We start from the raw sequence: 18,724 nt of genomic DNA on the forward strand, positions 1-18,724 counted from the left end.
TACTGTCGTAGAAATTAAGAGACGACCGCCCTCAAAGCAGACGCATGCGCATAAAACCATAAGGACACATAAGGACACATTAATTTTAAACTTGTTTTGCAAATGGCAACACCCCCCAAAAAAAAAAAAAAAAAAAAAATAGAAATAGCACCCTTAAAGGAACACGTTGCCTTGGATCGGTCGAGTTGGTCTTTGAAAAACGTTTGTAACCGTTTTTTATAAAATGCATATGGGTAGAAAGATGTTGTAAAAGTAGAATACGATGATCCACACAAACATGCCTCGAAATTGCGTGGTTTTCCTTTAACCTCGTCGACTAACACGTCGGCCATTTAATGGGGGTCAAAATTTTGACTCCCATAAATGGCCGACGGTGATAGTTCGCACAGTAGAAGGAAAACCACGCAATTTCGAGGCAAACTTGTGTGGATCATTGTATGCTACTTTTAAAACATCTTTCCAACCATATGCATTTTATAAAAAACGGTTACAAACGTTTTTGTTTTGACCAACTCGTCCGATCCAAGGCAACGTGTTCCTTTAAGAGTCCTTTTTCCCATTCTGTAAATGGCGTGGTTAGGCAAACTCTATTTTTTGTTTTACGTCTAATTCTCTGAATGGATTTATATCCCTTGCTAGCGAGCGGTCAGCCCAAGAAAAAGATCAAGAAAAAAAAGTTGTCCCACTTACCACCTGAGTTTCGCTTGCCTTTGCCTCTTCTTCTTAACATGTTGGATAAGAAGTCCATGGTGTTTTTATTGTAGATTCTCGCAAGATGGCCGGAACCGTCCTCAGCTTTCTTGCAGTAATCAGACGCCTCGGCCCAGGTATATTCATAGCCCTTAAGGACTTGGAAGTAGTTCATGGACGGCTTCACCTTTGGAACTTGGATAGCATCCCGGGCAAGCTTTGTTCCTTTGGGAAATCCTTTTTTGCCTTCTACGAATTTTAAGTAAAAAAATACATTATCTAATTGAATTGAATTGAATTGCTTTATTCATAAGGTATACACAAAAAAAATGAAATTTAAATTCCAATTCCATATACTTTGTAAAACCCTTACTTTGTGAAATCCATATTTTTTGCAAAATATTCACTTTAAGAAACCCATACTTTGTGAAATAAAAAAAATAGCAGTTCTGGGTACCCCCACCCCCCTTAAGACAGTCGAGTGCGTAAAAACTGCTCGAGCTTTCCGAAACAGCTTCTACCAAATTGTATGCCCTTTATTCAAGTGATAGTCGATGGCCAGACATGACAAGAAATCCTCTATTAAATCTGAACTCAAAAACATCCGCTGGAGTTACCTTTCTGGCAAATATAATTATTTCTGGTTCTGCATAGTTCGGTATCCCAGGTCCATTTGTTTTCATCCCTGAAAAAAACAAAAACAATAAGGAACTTTAAGACCAAGTTACACATAATTAGCTTCAATTCTAATTTGAATTCCTTGGACTATGGAGTTGCTATGTCATACGATAAGGACTAAGCTTTTGCGTAGTTAGGCAAGAGACGGTGAACAACCATACACAATTCTGAGTGGATGTGTATGGCACAATGGTACCAGGGTCTGCTCATCTGGAGGTTGCTATGCAAAGACTTGCCCCAAACCATTTAACATAGCAACCTGGGAACTTTGTTTACAATAAGTGTGACCTTGTGCATTCTTATTAGGTATTCTGGCAGGCAAGATACTACACTGGTCCTATGGGAAAGTTCACATTTTGTGTCATAATTTCCACATAAATCCAAGAGTTATGAAAGTAAAAGCTGGACAAGTTTTGAGATGTGCCCCTTTCATCATATCAAAAGTTGATAGGAATTAGACAGTGCAATCTCCATAAAATTTAAGATTTTATGTTTTCTTCCATTAGGCTATGTACAAAATGTGCCTGCAGGAAGTCCAGGTTCTGTTGCTCTTTTGCAAACATGTGATGTCACAGGTCACATCGTCTATAGTCTGAGCATGGTCTGAGCAATTCAAATGGAAGCAATACATTCTGACCAAGTAAGTCATGGTACTAGACAGTACTCAAATCTAACACGCAACTGGCTTATTGTATCAATTATTTGGAAGCCGTGAAATGAGTTTGTAAGTCTAACTTTTACTTACGTGAAGTAGACACATCCTCTCTTTTTCTTTGCATCTCTGAACGACGGCCCGAAATTGCTGTATTTTACCTCATTTCCATCTCCCTTCATGCATTTACCTCCTGCACGTTTATACCTAGCATCCAACCAGAATTTACCTTGGTAAAAAAAGAAAAAAAGATAACATTTAATTTCTACAATTCAGTGTTTCTTTAGACTTCTAGTTCTAAAAGTTCTAAGTCTTCTAAAAGTACTGGGCCCAATTTCATAGAGCTGCTTAAGCACAAACTTTTGCTTAAATACTTGCTTAGTAAAATCAGATTACCGGCCAAGACTCCACTCAATTGTTATGCTAAGTAAACAACAGCTAAATACCAGTCACAAGTAATGTATATGGCATGAAATTTGGGCTAGTAACATGTGTAAAATAAGCAAGCTATTTTCATGCTATTTTCAATTTTTTGCTTAAGCAGATCTATGAAATTGGCCCCTGGTTCTGAGAGTGCAATAGCAGACACACACCAGGGCCCTATTTCAAAGAGCTGCTATCAAAACAAAGTTTTGCTTACCAGATTAGGTAACCAGCCAAATTACCATGAAACATGTACAATTTGTGACTGGAATCCTGCTTATTTCTGCTGAACAGAAAAATGTTATAAGCGATAATTTCTGCTCTAAAAGCAGCTCTATCCAATTGGGCACAGGCCATCAACTACGTTTTTGCAAAATCTTAGGCCATGTCTGAATTGGCGGCTAGATTAAGCTAGAATTCTTTGTCATCATGCACTGAGGTATAGGACAGCCTTAGCAATACACTTAGCAACAGCCGTAGCCGTAGCTGTAGATGCCAACTTGGATACCGCCTTTTTTAAAGGCAGAGGACACTATTGGTAACTACTCAAAATAATTATTAGCATGGAACCTCACTTGGTAACGAGTAATGTTGAGAGGTTGATAGTATAAAACATTGTAAGAAACGGCTCCCTCTGAAGTGATGTAGTTTTCAAGAAAGATTTTCCATGAATTTGATTTCGAGCTCTCAGATTTAGAATTTGAGGTCACGAAATCAAATATCTTAAAGCACACAGCAAGAGTGTTTTTTTCTATCATTATTATCTCGCTACTTCAACGACCAATTGAGCTCAAATTTTCACAGGTTTGTTATTTTGTGCATATGTTGAGATATACCAAGCGAGAAGACTGGTCTTTGACAATTACCAATAGTGTCCAGTGTCTTTAAATACAAAGCAAGCAGAATTCTCACCCTTAACATTGTTGGAATCAAGGAATTTCATCACGTATTCCTGCTCTTCTTGGTCCTCAAGGCGGAGGAGATGCGCACCGTTTTGACGACAGCTCCTCTTGGCCTGCCGCCATGTTAGTCCTTTCTGCGACTGGAAGACCCTGTAGGAGCTTTGCTGGGTTCCGATCACTTCGTCTCTCGATGGGCCTTTGACGGCTAGAGGCTTTCCTGACTCAGCAGCTGGTCGTAGAATAATTAGATATTTTGTTATCGGTTTTGGTTTTATAAGAGATGTTAAATTTGGATCGGGGATAAAGAATATTAATTTCGTTTTTTTACCCATACACCGATGTGTGTAGCACTGTATACTCAGTACTTCCCCCCCCCCCCCCCCCCCCCGAGTCCTGTGAAAAAATATCACAGGCATGTTACTCAGGCTGGATTCGAACCCACGAACCTTGCGATTCCAGAGCAGTGTCTCACCAACTAGACTCCCATGGTTGCTTGGTAGCTAGAGGCAGTTCGAATCCTATGTTTTGGCAGCGGGTACCGCAACGATATAAGAGATGTTTAATTTGGTTTTGATTTTGATGCGACATACAGGGTGAGTCAAAAAGAAGTTTAGATTCAGTCAAGCATGAGCATTGATCCATGGACAGCTACAAACATGAGTGCTCTCAGTAAAACAGGTATAACTTCTCTTAGAAATTATCAATTTGTTTCATTCTTTTTCTTCGGTGTTTACTTACGTATTTCCTGACAGATGAACATTTGTTTCTTGTTACATTTTTGATGCAACCATGACGCCTTTCGACGTCTCCTGAAATTTGAGTAAAAAGTAAATACAAATAACTGAAAGCAAGAATTATAGGAAGCAAGACACCCCTGTACTAGAACCATTGCAATGATGCCTTGCGGGGTTGAGCTGCACGTTATGCGAGCAAAATCGTGAACGTGAACGTGGGAAAATTGTGCCGTTTCTAGGTGGCTTCATGTATGCTTAAAATGTGAGATTTTTTACAACAAAATTTGAACAGTCACATTTTTCCTCCCTAATGTCTGTACCCAGTCTTACTTTTGAGAGACACAAACTGCGTGTAAAGATAAAAACTAAAAATAATACAATTTATTTCATTTTTTTTCAACTGTGAAGAAGATTTTACTTAGCACTCTGTGAAATCGAGCCCTGCTCATTACCCAGAATAAAAACAATAAAAACCAAGGGTATTTTTTTTCTGTTGAAGGGTTATTTTTCGTTCAAGATTATTCTTTTTCCGTTTGAAACCAAGACTATTCTTTACCTCATGATGGCACAGGATGGGCCGTCAACCTCCTCAGGGAGACCATTGTTGAAAGCTAGCGGGTTCCCGTTGGTACACAACCATGCATTGGTACCCGGGAATAGATGGTTGTAAGTCATATCTAGCCAAGGACGACCTGAAATCACAATAATAGTAATAATTAAAGTCTTATATAGCGCCGGTATCCGCCAATGCAGGCGCTCATGGTGCTTGCTAAAAAAAAAATGCGCTCTGGTCAGCTGTGCTCCAAGTGCAATGCTCGCGATATCTATAAAAAAAAATAGTTATTATGCTCTGTGTTTGTGTTGTCAATTCACCCAGGGGAATAAATGGGTACCTGCGAGGGTAGAGGTTGATATTGTGAATGAAAAAGCCTTTGGAGCAATATAAACTGTTGCCCAGGTTGTATACTCCCAAGGGAGCTGAGAAACATTAAAAAGGGATGTTATTGGCCCTATGACCAGGGCACTAATGTAAAGCGCTTAGAGAATTAAGTGTTAGTTATTAGGCGCTATATTAATCGAAAGTTATGTTATTATTATTCACAATTTTTGTCCATATCAAAATAATGTCAAAGGTAATGATTAGATCAAATGTGTTCTGAGTGCTGATTTGAATGTATCAGTTGTGACAGCTGCCCGGACGTAATGTGGAAGACCATTCCATATCTTCGCTGCTGAAATGAACGCTCTTCCTGCGGACAGTTATGGTGTAGTGACCCGACAAGAAGAAGTGTTGCTTTGTATTTATTTACCACGTGTTTTGGTCCTGATGAAAGAGTTCAGGTACTTCTGTACGACAGGGTCAGGTACGCTTATCAGGTCGGCTCCGCTTTGGGAACAGGACGTGTACGCTTCCACGAACATAAGACGGCGATTGAAGAACTTATACGTCAGTACGTTGACAGAGAACAACTTGCTTCCAGATGGGGCCTTCTTTTTCTTAGAGTCTGGAGTTGGAAGATACAAAGACAGAATTAGCATTTAATATGATAACAAGTAGTTCGTAAAATATCGAATGGAAAATTAGAATGAGCTTTCACAAGAAATTGTAAAGAGTGAAAACAATTTTCTTCAAAGTGTCAATTTCCACATGCTTTGAATCTAGAGTAAGGCAATTTTACACATTTTTTCGTATTCATACAAAATGTCATTACGAATATGGATTTTTTCAGTTTTGTAAAAACATGATTTGTATGATCTGGTGGTGAATTCACAAAGATCTAAGATTGATCTTAACTGCAAATCAATCATAGTTGCTAAGTAAAGTGTGATGCCACAATACAAATCACTACGGCGACACTACCAACCCATCTTACGATGAATCTTAGTGCTATGTAAGATCAAGCCCTGAGATGACCAGAAAATGACAAAATAGTCTAAAGCTAACTCACCATATTGGCAAATGTAGTTTTTAGTGTCGTCACAGCTTGCCTGATCCCAAAGGTAGTTCTCCGAGTCACTGTGGATGAAAATGAACCAAAACTTACATTTAGTTTTAAAAAAACCAGAGTAGGATCTATTAAAGGAACACATTGCCTTGGAACGGTCGAGTTGTCTTTGAAAAGTGTTTGTACTGTTTGCTACAAAATGCATATGGTTGGAAAAATGATCCACACAAATATGCCTCGAAGTTGAGTGGTTTTCCTTTTACCTCATTGACTAACACGGTCGGCCAGTTATGGCAGTCAAAGTTCTGTATTATTTATGGAAATGTGTTTGTGGAAATAAATGTGAATTGAATTGAAGTTGAGGAGAAAGCCGACATGGATAGAACTTACTCCAGGAATCCACAGTCTTTATCTTCATCGTTGACCGGGGTCTTCCCACTCAGCCAGTCAGCGTATGGCAGAGATCCGACTGAAGACGCCCATTGGCCTTCAACCTCACCATCTGAGGCATCGAACCACCAACCACCTACAAACCGAAAATAAGAAAGCAGGGGTTAAAAAATTCAAAAATTTGAACTCCTTGCATGGTGCTAGTTTCCATTCATCCCTTAATCTAGACAGTTTCAATCAATTCCTACTGCATGTCCCCTGAGTTAATGTGAGGGCAGAGTTGGTTCTTGTGACGGATTAGCCTTGATTGCGCTACTTATTTGGCGGCACAGGCTGTATACTCCCCAGGGAGCTGAGATGGTTTAAGGAATGATTTAAGGCCCAGTGACCAGGGGTAATAATGTTGAAGCGCCATGAGCGTCACTGCGTGACGAACCTGAGCGCTATATAAGAAGCCACTATTATGTGCCCAAGAAAAAAACTCATGTACATTCGACACAATGTATTTTGGCTGGTAACTTATTCTAGTAAGCAAAATTATTTACATGTATGCTTGGCTACTTTCTATGACATGGAAGTCCTAGGCTCGATTTCATAGAGTTGCTTAAAGGCACTGGACACTACTGGCAATTAAGGCCTACTAGAATAAATGTTAGCATAAATACTTGGTGATTAGCAGAGGAGAGCTGTTGATAGTATAAAACATTGTGCAAAAAGGCTCCCTCTGAAGTAACATAGTTTTTGAAAAAGAGGTAATTTCTCACTCAACTATTAAAAGACCTTAGGCCTGAAGCCTCTTATTAGAGATCTGAAAGCACACAAATTTGTGCAACGAGAGTGTTTTTTCTTTCATTATTCTCTCGCAACTTCGATGACCAATTGAGTCAACATTTTCACAGATTTGTTATTTCTTTTTATAGTAGTGCTTTTCCATAACTTTTTAAATTTCGCAGTTTGTGGTTTTAACTATTGGCTTGTCCATTTTGTGGTTTATATTTTTAGAAATATTTTATGCTCGTGGGTTTTTTTGCTCTTGTTTGCAGCTATTTTTAATGTGTACAGCGCCTTGGGGTCCAGTCATGAATGTAAGGCGCTTTATAAGCGTTGTTTATTATTATTATTATTATTATTTCATGCATATGTGGGATCCAAATGTCCATTATTATTATAATTTGGTGCTAATCAAACTTTGTGTCTTACCGTCGATGTTAGAGTCTTCGATGTTATCCACAACGCTCTCCTGGATTCGTGACGAGAAGATTCTAGCCAGAGACCCTTTGTTGGCTCGGCAGGATTTCTCAGCGTCGGCCCACGATACCTTGTTGTTATGGTAGGAGTAATACATCGTCATGGTAACCTCTCGACTTGCTTTCATATTCTTCACTGGAAGACAGATGAGAAAGGGAAAGTAAACAATTTAAGGACCTTTCATAAATGCTAGGGTTTACAGAGAAATGCTGAAGCATAGTGTTAGCCAGAGGGGTGTCTGGGTGTCTTTTGGACACCCTGTTTTTAATTTGGACACCCTGTTTCATCTGTCATTTACATGTAAATTTATTGTAGGTGAACAATTTGGACATCCAGTTTTAAAATTTCCAGCAAATTTGGACACCCTTTTACCAAATCCTGGCTAAAACCTTGTGCTGAAGAGTACTAAATACAAGTACTAAGTACTAGTATGAAGAACAAGTGCTTTGTATGGTTTTTTATATAAAAAAAGTACTTCCAACTCAGCCACTATACTGCAAAATAAATACAAACAAAACCAAATTAAAAGTGAAATACAAGTGCTAAGTACAAGTACTAAGTGTGGGGAAAAATTTGCCGAGTACTAAAAAGGTACTTACTACTCAGCCTCTACTTCAGCATGAATCCAAACAACCAAATTCAGGTGAAATACAAATGCTTAGTTCAAGTTATTATTATAACTATTATAACAAATGCTTAGTTCAAGTTATTATGATAACTATTATCACACATACTCTATGTTCCCAAAACTCGTCTGGCAAGTTATGGAGACCGTTCCTTTTTCCAGCTGCGCACCACATCTCTGGAATTCCTTGCCAGAAGAGCTGAGGGGCACACCTGATCTGTCTACATTCAAACACAACCTCAAGACTCATCTGTTCAATTTGTCTGCTTGCTAGCATCCGGCGCCTTTGAATGGTACCTTCCAGATACTTTGCGCCTTTTAAATTTTATGTTATTATTATTACTATTAAGTACTATGGACAAGCACTATGTATGGAGAACGATTTGCTGAATACTAAGTACTACTTGCCCTCAGCTTCAATATTAATTCAATTATAATAGTACTGATGAGTATCAGAAAGAGCATTGACAACAAATTATCTGTACTCACTACTTACAAGTACTAAGTGATCTGCCGTCGATTTCACAAAGAGTTAGGACTCGCCTTATCTCGAGTTAGGACGAGTAACTCGTCCTAACTTAGGATTAACCTTAAGGTGTGCATGCTACAGTGCAGGGTTGGGACTCGTCCTAAGTCATAAGATTAATCCTAAGTTAGGAAGAGTTTTGTGAAATCGACGGCAGGAGAGCACTTGGTACCATCTGCTTAGTACCAAGTACTCAACCTCTGAATCAACATTCATTTACAAAACCAAAAGAAAACGAACCCAATCTTCTGACGCCAAAGAAGAACAACTTAGCCCCTATGGCCTTTTCCCACTGCAGAGGTTGGAATTTGACATACTTGGCCAGAATCGGGTACTGGAGGTTAAAGGTCGACGACAAGTCAATTTTCTTTCCTTCTGGAACCTCAAATACCTGAAATATAGTAATACAAAATAACACAAATCAATTATAAAGGTTTGTACAAAACACTGCTGCTCGCCTTGTTTCTTGCTTGCCTTGTTCTCACCATATTACACAACCAGAAATAATATATTAATAAATTTTGAGAGAACAGGCCCAACAATGCTCCTCTTTTTGGTCAACTCACATCTTTATTATTCTGAAACCTGTACACCACCCATCCCTTATCCTTCTCCGTCTTATAGAGTATCTGGAACGTCTTCACAAACGCCTCAAAGTTGCCAAGTTTGAGTCCTTGAAGCTTGAGTCGTCTGATCTCCACTGTGTCTCCGAATTCCACCTCCATAAACTGGTCTTTGTTGGCGAGGCGAGTGAGCCAGCCGTTGGAACTGCCAGGCTCGTAGCCTTCGGAGGATTCCGGCGCACTGTATTTAGTGATGTACTCATTTAGACTGTACAAAACACCTGGAAATTGAAAACGAAAGATCAATATTTGTCCATAAATTACTCATATTTAAAAGATGGAAATTTATACAGAATATTAATTTTAGTTTTTACCCATATACACAAATGTGTGTTATCACTGTGTACTCAAAACTTACAAACCACAGGAATATTACTCAGATGGGATTTAATATCAAGTGATCATATTTGAGTGAAAACAAGAAAAAATAGTTAGGCTTTGTCAGGAATTTGTGAAAATTTATAAGATGAAAATAGACTTGTTACCAGTATCTTTGTTTTCCACTGTCAACTTGGGGGCCTTATCACGAGATGGTTTTCCGATGACAGTTTTCCTCACACCGATTCGGCGGAATTTCAGACCTATAAATAATCAGATAAAAATGCTTCAGTTATTGATCAAACAAATTGTTAGGAATGTTTGTGAAAAGGATGCGATGAGTATGAGACCTTGGTCCCAATTTCCTAGAGCGGGAAAAAATTGCTTAGCAATATTGTCTGCTAAGCAGAAATGATCAGGACACCAGTCACAAATGGTAATGTGACATGGTAGTTTGGCTGGTAACCTTATTCTGGTGAGCATAATTTGTGCTTAGCTACTTTTTGTGCTTAAGCAGCTCTCTGAAAAAGGGCCCTGTAAATCAGACAAATCTGTCTATTCCATTTCATTTCATTTATTAGTTCTGTTGTGAAGCCAAGGGCACACGGAAAAGCGAGCTTAATCACTACACTAGCCAAGAACCCCATGGAGAGAAGACAATTAAGGAACTTCCAGTTTTTGATGTGGGAGGGAAAAACCTACAGAAATATTCCAGGGAAAACCCTTGAGTCAGGGGTAGGGACTGAAAACTCAATCTACATAGTATCCCCAGTGTGATTTAAGCCAGGGTCTCAGAGGCCGAAGGTGAGTAAAGTTACACCCTACTGATTTTCGAGGTACTTCCTTTTTTTCTTTCTTCGAACCGGAGTCCCAGAGGACGCATGACAGGAAAATACCGCTACACCAACGCTACTGATTTTTTGAGGTACAAACACATTTTTTCTTACAAAGTTCACCGGGTGTGATTCGAACTGGGTTCCTAGAGGACAAATACCATTTTGCCGACTGATTTTCAAGCTACATACATATTTTGTTTCTAACAAAGTTCCCCCCGGGTGAGATTCGAACCGGGTTCCTAGAGGACAAATACCAGTTTGCCAACTGACTTTCAAGCTACATCCATATTTTTTTCTTACATAGTGCCCCTGCTGAGATTCAAACTAGAGTCCTAGAGGTGGAAGGTGAGGGAAAAATACCACTTTGCCAACTGATTTTCGAGGTCCATGCAAATTTTTTCTTACCTTTTCGCCAGTAACCAAAGAATCTTAATTTGGCTGCGATTAACTCATGCCACTTGATGGGTGTAATCTTGATATATCGTGCAGTAATCGGAACACCAAGCCTGATCTTGCTAAGTTTGGGTCGTTCTTCACTGTAGGGTACCTCAATGGCCTGTGAACACACAGACAACAATATTTTTGTCAAGAGTGTACAGCTGTTGATAAAGTTTCTTAAAGGCAGTGAACACTATTGGTAATTGTCAAAGACTAGCCTTCACAGTTGGTGTATCTCAACATATGCATAAAACAACTAACCTGTGAAAATTTGAGCTCAATTGGTCATCAAAGTTGCGAGATAATAATGAAAGAAGACAACACCCGTGTCACACGAAGTTGTGTGTGTTTAGATGGTTGATTTCGAATCCTCAAGTTCTAAATCTGAGGTCTCGAAATCAAATTTGTGGAAAATTACTTTTTTCTCAAAAACTGTGGCACTTCAGAGGGAGCCGTTTCTCACAATGTTTTATACTACCAACCTCTCCCCATTACTGCCTTTAAAGGCACTGGACAGTATTGGTAATTACTCAAAATAATTGTTTACATAAAACACTGGTTAATGCTAGCTTTCCCTACAAACTGAACTTCTAGTAGACAGGTGCCTTTGAATGGTTTACAGGAAAGTGTTCTACAAATGCTGTATTAATGTTATTATATTGTTATTATTGCCTACCCCATCGTCCTCGAATGGTTCCATAGTGTAAGGGTACCAGGTTTCTTTATCATCGCTATATTCCATCCGCAAGACCTCGATCCATCCACTGCGCTTTCTTGTGACCACCTTGTTGACGTTGACTCCGTAGACTTCCACAGTCCTCCTGAAGTCTGCGATAATGTATTGGTCCCTATCGGCAGTCGCAGCGATCCAACCAATCTTGCTGTTTGGTTTGAATCCTTTAACTGCGGAGGATGTCTTGTAGGTGACCTTTCTAGATAAGTCTCTCGGTGCTGTTTTATAAGAAAATAAAGAAAAGACTGCTGAGAAGCTGTTTGAAACAGATGAAATTTCAATCTGTCTTTAAATGGTAAATCCCTTCAAGTCTCAGGAGTAACCCTACTGAATTTCCAAGTTTAGCCACCAAAAATCAGAAACTAAATATCCTTTTAATAATAATGACCTTATTTATATTGCGCTTTTTACAAAATCGATACAAAGAGCTTAAGAAATACAAAAGCAACGAAGAAAAAAAAAAGAGAGTACAAAACTACATGTTTTACAAACAACAACAATGCAATTAACAATAATTCAAGTGAGCGTAACTTAGGAAAGAGGTGGGTTTTTAATTGGAATTTGAAAAAGCTCAGGATATTGACTAATCAAACGGATTGAGGGAGACGGTTCCAGCATTTTAGCCCAGTTGCTGCAAAAGCTTTAGGAGCCTGTTTGGTAATGCAAAATGAACCTTTACTAAGTTTTTCGAAGCAATTATGGTTAACTGCCTTGCTGACAAAAGTAATGACCGGGTATCGAACCCACACTCTGTCGCTGACAGCACTCGAGCTTGAGTCCGATGATCTAGATCGCTCGGCCACGACAGAGGCAATAATAATACATCCTTTTTGTTTTCACCAAATCACACCTGTTATCTCCATGTTATTCCTTTTCCAAACAGTGGATCCAAAAGGGTAATGTTTTACGAGAACTCACCTCTGGTTCTTATTCCTTTGAAGGTGAAGCGTCCAGCGATGGCGTTCCTCCACTCAATTGGCTGAATTTTCACTCGCTTTGCCAGGATTGGTGGATTAAACAGGAACGTAGCTTCATCATCAGGATCCTCTACAACATTGGTAAATTCCTGCGACAGAAAAACAAATTTCTTAGAAAAAAACCAGGCGTGGACAGGGCCCCATTTCATGGCACTGCTTACAGTAGGGATTACATCAGGGACGCAATGTCTAACCCACATCTAAGACACTTTGGAAAGCCCTCTTGTTTTAGCGCTTTTGGAATTTTTTATGTGCTACATGTAGATACAAGATTTTTGGCGAAGTCCAGACGCAATGATTCTGACAGAAAAATTACTCTGAAAAATAGTATTTGCTGTTGCAAACTGCTTATCAACTAAAATGACCTATGGTATAAATTGACAAAAATAGTTAGCAGCATGAACTTTTGACCACAGACTTTAGGAAAGCAGAGGGTCGAAACGTCAGCCATCGATTTCACCAAACTCTTCCTAACTTAGGAATAATCTTAGAAGTTCTTAAGTTCCGTATCCATAGAGGTCAGGACGCGTTGAATCCATCCTAAGTTGGACAAGTTACTCAACCTAACTCAAGGTAGGACTTTTCCTAGCGTTTCGTGAAATTGGCTGCAGGCAACTTATTACTATTTCGTCACAAAACTTACCCTGGTGCCGTCAAGGAGAACATACTGTCTCCACTGACTCTCCGGTTTCCGTTTGTAGAAGATTTTAAACTTGGTGATCCACGCGATGGGCTCCTTGACTCCGCGTAGGACCAGCTCGTTCAGTCGCACAAATCGTCTGAAATTAAAGATGGCGTACTGGTTGCGATCAGACACGGTTGGGATCCAACCGGTCTTGGACAGGGGGCCGTTGTCAGGGTCTGAGGATGACGCTTCCGCAGTGATTATGGCGCTAAGATCTATGGGTAAAAAAAAAATGAAACAAAAGGCACCATTAGGATTTTAAATTTCAATATAATAAGACCGATTCCGCAGAGCTTAAGGAGCAGTTATCTAAGGATAGAAAAAAAAATTTAAAAAAATGTCAGGATTTGTAATTTCAATATGAAGGCAAAAAAACACAACATGTTTAGTATCCTAACCCATTGAAAAAGGAAGGAGGGCCCTTTTTTTCTAGAAATGGCAGGGCGACACATTTTTACAGAACAACCAGCTGGGTTATTTTAAACCAATGTTTGTCTGAGATAAATGAAATGAATCCTTTCTTTCTTAAAAAAAAATGAAAAAAAGAAAAAGGAAGCAGGCGAGGACACTAAACAAGTTTTTATTTATGTAGGGCCTAATTTAAATACAAGAAACTGTCAGGATTTTAAACTTCAATATAATAGTATTATTACACCAAAAATGAAAAAAAGGTTTAGCGCCCAACCTTTTTTGAAAAAAGGAAGGTGCTAAAAATTCTATGGCTAGTCCTAAGTTAGGACGAGTAACTTGTCCTAACTCGAGTCAAGACCAGTCTTAAACTCTTTGTGAAATCCACCCCTGGTCCCTCTTCAAGTCTCAACAGGAATTGGACCAGTCCAACTGCACAGATAGTTACCTAGTTCAGGCTCTTCGGCTGGTGGTGTGGTTGTAATGACCGCCGGTGTTGCAGTTTCAATCACTACTCCCTCTGGAATTCGAGGAGGATCCTGTGATGGTTTCTCGGCTGATTAAAAAAAATCATATGAAAAATTTAAATACAAAGTTTACATCGATTATAAATAGATTTATAATTTTGATTTTTTAAACCTTACTCTAATGTGTATTAAACACTGTATTTTCTCAATTTCTGTGAAAAAAAATCCACAGGCAAATCACTCAGGTGGGATTCAAACCTGTGAGCTTTGCACTGCTAGAGCTTTGCACTGCTACCACTAGTAAAGCTAGTTTGATGGCTAGAGGCAGTTTAAATACTTTAGAAGCAGGTATATCAGCGAATTAAAATAGCTACTTATATTATTGTGGTTCTTCGTTTTCAATGGAAAAAAAAAACACAGGTCCTGAAAGGAACACGAGAGCAAAATGTGGAGTGTTGTGGCTGAGCGGTCTAATTAACTAGACTCAAGTTATGGTGTTTCTGATCAGCAGAGTGTGGGTTCGAATCCCAGGCATAGCAAATGTGTCCTTGAGAGAACTTTCAAAACTTTGGAGTCCAGAACACTGCTGCTTGCCTTGTCTTACATAGACCTTATTCTCAACATATACACGTATCTTAGCTCCACTGGCTCCTGATCAAATTACAAATCACTTTTAAGTTTAACCTCAACACGTTCAGAGCTTGATTCTACACTTACTACAACATCAGGAGGAACTTACACAAGACACATATGAAGCCCATTCTTTGGTTACAGTCACCGTACCGCCACGAATAGTCATCAACATAGCTATGAGAGTGTGAAATTAAAAGAATATTTGTGAGTAAAATGGTGTGATCTTAGAGGAAAGTGTGATCGATTTATGGCCTCATAGCACTTTGTAAACCCTTATAAAGTGCTAAATAATTGGGTCTCAGAATTCATCACTGCAATAACCTATCTTTCTGAAAGTTTGTATATACTCAGCGCCTTGAGTACATTGTTTGGTAGATACGTGCGCTATATAAGACTTCGATATTATTATTATTTCTCTCATTTTCAAAGAGCCTTTTCCACTGTTTTTGTCCAGACCATTCAAAGAACAATTGACTACTTTTGTTGTCTTTGCGTTTCCTTTCCCCACCAAATATCCCTCTTTTCAGTCTGCCTCATTCACTAATTAATTACTTTTCTCTCACTTCACACGTTTGAGTTTTACCTTTATTTATCCAACCAATTGTAGACAAACAAGCCCCTAGATCTTCCCCACCCGGAGTTCTTTTTCATTGTCCATCCCTTGCTTTTTCTGTAGGCTTTCTTGCTTCTCTCTCATCATTCCTCTCCTCTTGACTGCTAATGTTATACAATTACAATGTATATATCTGTTTTGTATATTGCGTTGTCATTAGCCTTTCGAGAAAGACTCTGCTAGGGTCGAAACCTCAGGCCATTAACTATTTTTTACATTTTCTCTGGTGTTTTTTTATCAGATTGTTCTGTACTTCGCACTAAATCATTGTGAGAGGACGCATCACACATAGCAGCCGTTTCAATCTTGAAAACAAGATATCCTTTGAGAGAAAAACAGGCAATAACTTTCCAATACCCCATCACACAACTCTCATTCTCACTCCATTCTGAACAATGTACTCTTGGTGCAAGACGTTGTTATTCACACTATCGCTCAACTATTGCGATCCCCCGCTCGCTCCCTTCTCGCCGCGCCACATTACTTTTGCCTTGCACAAAGACTCGTTTTCAGAACATAGTGAGAGCGAGTTCTGTGTGTAGAGTGTCATGGCCGAATGGTTAAAAGCATCGAATTCAAGTTCTGGTGCTAATTCACCGGAGTGTGGGTTCGAATCCCGGTCGTGACACTTGTGTCCTTGAGCAAGATACTTTACTATAATTGCTTCTCTTCACCCAGGGGTATAAATGGGTACCTGCGAGGGTAGAGGTTGATATTGTGAATGAAAAGCTTTCGGAGCGCCACGGCAGCTCGGGCTGTATACTCCCTAATGGGAGCTGAGAAAGATTAAAGGGATGTTTATTGGCCCAATGACCAGGGGACTAATGTAAAGCGCATTGATACAGTTTATTGTGAAATGCGCTATATAAGAACTTGTTATTATTATTATTAACTAGACAGATAATTCCAGTACCTCATATAAACGCAGTACTTCTTGTTAGGTTTCAAGTCCTTCAGTCCACCCTGAGTCCACTTGGCGAAGCCCACGTCAGTGCTGTCTGAGTAGGCAAATTCCCCCTTGGACGACATCAAGTTAGTAGCATCCAACCAGAAGTTAGCTGTAATTCACAAATTAATGAAAATATTGTCATGTCAATGCAAATTCTTAAAACAGCATTTGCATTATGCATGAGTTTGAAAATGTCGAAACGTTACTTAAAATAGCTCGGATGTGCAAACAAAACCAGTACGTGCTAAAATCTCAAGTTGTTGGCAAAGAAATGCCAGATAAGAGTTTCTATAAGTAGATTTTTCGAAACTTTGGGAGACTTCCCAGTTCTGGAAAAAACTGTCCTGCTTTTTAACTACTATACCTGGGCGGAAGGTAGGAAATCGGCCGGGAATACCACTTTAGCTTTAGTGGATCGCGGGGACTTCTCGTTATTAGCTTCACTACCACAGAGTGAGTTCTTATTTGGTCTCTATGTCATGTGACATAGCAACTGTCTCTATACATGTTGGAATTCAAATTTATGCAAGCACGTCATTGTTCCGGACATTATTAAATTCAAACTCGCAAATGGTTTATTGAAAAGGTGCTATATAAGACAATGAGGAAAATTTAAATACGTCATTCTGCTGGAAGACTTACAAGCAGATCCTTTGACGAGGCTGGCAACTTTACTGAATGTCTTCTGGTCTCGGATGCGTAGGAGGTGGCCATCTTTTCCGATGGAGGAGCAATACTCGTTTGCTTCTTTCCAGGTGAACAGGTACCCGCTGTAGTGGCGCAAAAACGTCTTAGGGAGAATGATCTGCGGACGGTCTCTAGAGGGTTTATCTAAAAAATGAAGAAGAATACAATGAGGTTCTTAGTGCTCTGCATGCTGGTAATATTACCAATATTAGGATTTGAAACTTTGCATGGTGGAAATACGGTATGGAAAGGTTTGCGATAACACCATGTAATGACTATCTCTATGTTGGGGTGTTTGGATATTTTATGTGCATTACACAACGCACGGGACCAACGGCTTTATGTCCCATTTTAAGCACAAAGCATCATGGTTAAGTGTCTTGCTTAAGGACACAGGTGTCACGACAATACAGTTTTATTGTATGCATTGTCTTGGTGCGCTTAACTACTCAGCCACGAACCTTCCAAGGCTCAAGGCGCTTTAACTTACAGTATTTCCTGCAAGGTATGTGGGACACTTTTGCTTGTGTTACACTTTATACCTGTTCATATTGTTTGCTTTGTCATTTTAACCGTTAAAAACATCAGACATTAACTATATTTTATGCATTTATACCATCGGTCGTTTTGGTTGGTACAGCTCAAAAGTTCTTAAGTAATTTTGTCTGTACCTTTTTTGGGTGGTTTCCCGTTCAAAGCACAAATTGAGCCTCTCTTCTTTTTGCAGGTCCTATCGTCCTTCCATTTCCAATTCCCTTTCCTGATTCCAAAACAAACAAGAAACAAAGTTTACTTTCTTCTTCCTCAAAATAGCAGTAATCTGTGTCAGAGATGTGATTGAAAAATTTAACTATGTGCCCAAAGCGTTAAAGCTTGCGAGCGCAAAGTGTGAAACCTTGTGAGCACAAAGCGTGAAAGCTTGTGAGTGCAAAGCGTGAAGGCTTGCGAGCGCAAAGCGTGAAGGCTTGCGAGTGCAAAGTGTGAAAGCTTGCGAGTGCAAAGCGTGAAAGCTTGCGAGTGCAAAGTGTGAAAGCTTGCGAGTGCAAAGTGTGAAAGCTTGCGAGCGCCAAGCATGAAAGCTTGCGAGCGCCAAGCATGAAAGCTTGCGAGTGCAAAGCATGAAAGCTTGTGAGCGCAAAGCGTGGAAGTTTGCGAGCGCAAAGCGTAAAGGCTTGTAACTTTAAAGCTAATATAATCATATATGTAGCTACCTTTTGATAATGGGTGGAAAAGATATTGATCATATTGATCACAGGAAGATATTGATCATGGATAGGTATTGATCATGGACAGGTATTGATAATGGGTGAAAATAAATTTTCTCTTGTGTCTACCTCTTCTGGAGAAAGGCACAACCAGCCTTAGGGTATCCCTTCGCGAACTTTGAGTATTTCACTTCCTGCTTATTGGAATAAATGTATTTCATGATGTTCCTATCAAAGTGGGCATCGATCCAGAAACTGCCGCCTGTTAGATTGTTGAAGATGGTGATGAAGACGAGAGGGGAGATGGAGTTTAAGAAGATCAAGGGTCATCAAGGTTT

General features: G+C 39.4%; 1 protein-coding gene across 1 annotated transcript in view; it reads right to left on the reverse strand.

The window, feature by feature from the left end:
- Positions 1 to 18,724, reverse strand: part of LOC139945347 (uncharacterized) — a 66,499-nt gene that overhangs the window by 14,381 nt on the left and 33,394 nt on the right. The window contains exons 42-64 of the mRNA XM_071942698.1: positions 18,516 to 18,648; positions 17,853 to 17,941; positions 17,137 to 17,325; positions 16,459 to 16,603; positions 15,039 to 15,106; positions 14,281 to 14,388; positions 13,383 to 13,639; positions 12,681 to 12,828; positions 11,706 to 11,980; positions 10,997 to 11,147; positions 9,923 to 10,018; positions 9,381 to 9,658; positions 9,055 to 9,205; positions 7,616 to 7,798; positions 6,416 to 6,551; positions 6,029 to 6,096; positions 5,390 to 5,584; positions 4,636 to 4,771; positions 4,084 to 4,154; positions 3,356 to 3,574; positions 2,114 to 2,249; positions 1,308 to 1,375; positions 691 to 939 (exon numbers count right to left, since the gene is read on the reverse strand). Coding sequence (XP_071798799.1) covers positions 691 to 939; positions 1,308 to 1,375; positions 2,114 to 2,249; positions 3,356 to 3,574; positions 4,084 to 4,154; positions 4,636 to 4,771; positions 5,390 to 5,584; positions 6,029 to 6,096; positions 6,416 to 6,551; positions 7,616 to 7,798; positions 9,055 to 9,205; positions 9,381 to 9,658; positions 9,923 to 10,018; positions 10,997 to 11,147; positions 11,706 to 11,980; positions 12,681 to 12,828; positions 13,383 to 13,639; positions 14,281 to 14,388; positions 15,039 to 15,106; positions 16,459 to 16,603; positions 17,137 to 17,325; positions 17,853 to 17,941; positions 18,516 to 18,648 — 3,549 coding nt within the window. The remainder of the gene's footprint in view (positions 1 to 690; positions 940 to 1,307; positions 1,376 to 2,113; positions 2,250 to 3,355; positions 3,575 to 4,083; positions 4,155 to 4,635; positions 4,772 to 5,389; positions 5,585 to 6,028; positions 6,097 to 6,415; positions 6,552 to 7,615; positions 7,799 to 9,054; positions 9,206 to 9,380; positions 9,659 to 9,922; positions 10,019 to 10,996; positions 11,148 to 11,705; positions 11,981 to 12,680; positions 12,829 to 13,382; positions 13,640 to 14,280; positions 14,389 to 15,038; positions 15,107 to 16,458; positions 16,604 to 17,136; positions 17,326 to 17,852; positions 17,942 to 18,515; positions 18,649 to 18,724) is intronic.

The sequence above is a fragment of the Asterias amurensis genome, chromosome 12 (assembly GCF_032118995.1).
Source record: "Asterias amurensis chromosome 12, ASM3211899v1".
Taxonomy (NCBI): domain Eukaryota; kingdom Metazoa; phylum Echinodermata; class Asteroidea; order Forcipulatida; family Asteriidae; genus Asterias; species Asterias amurensis.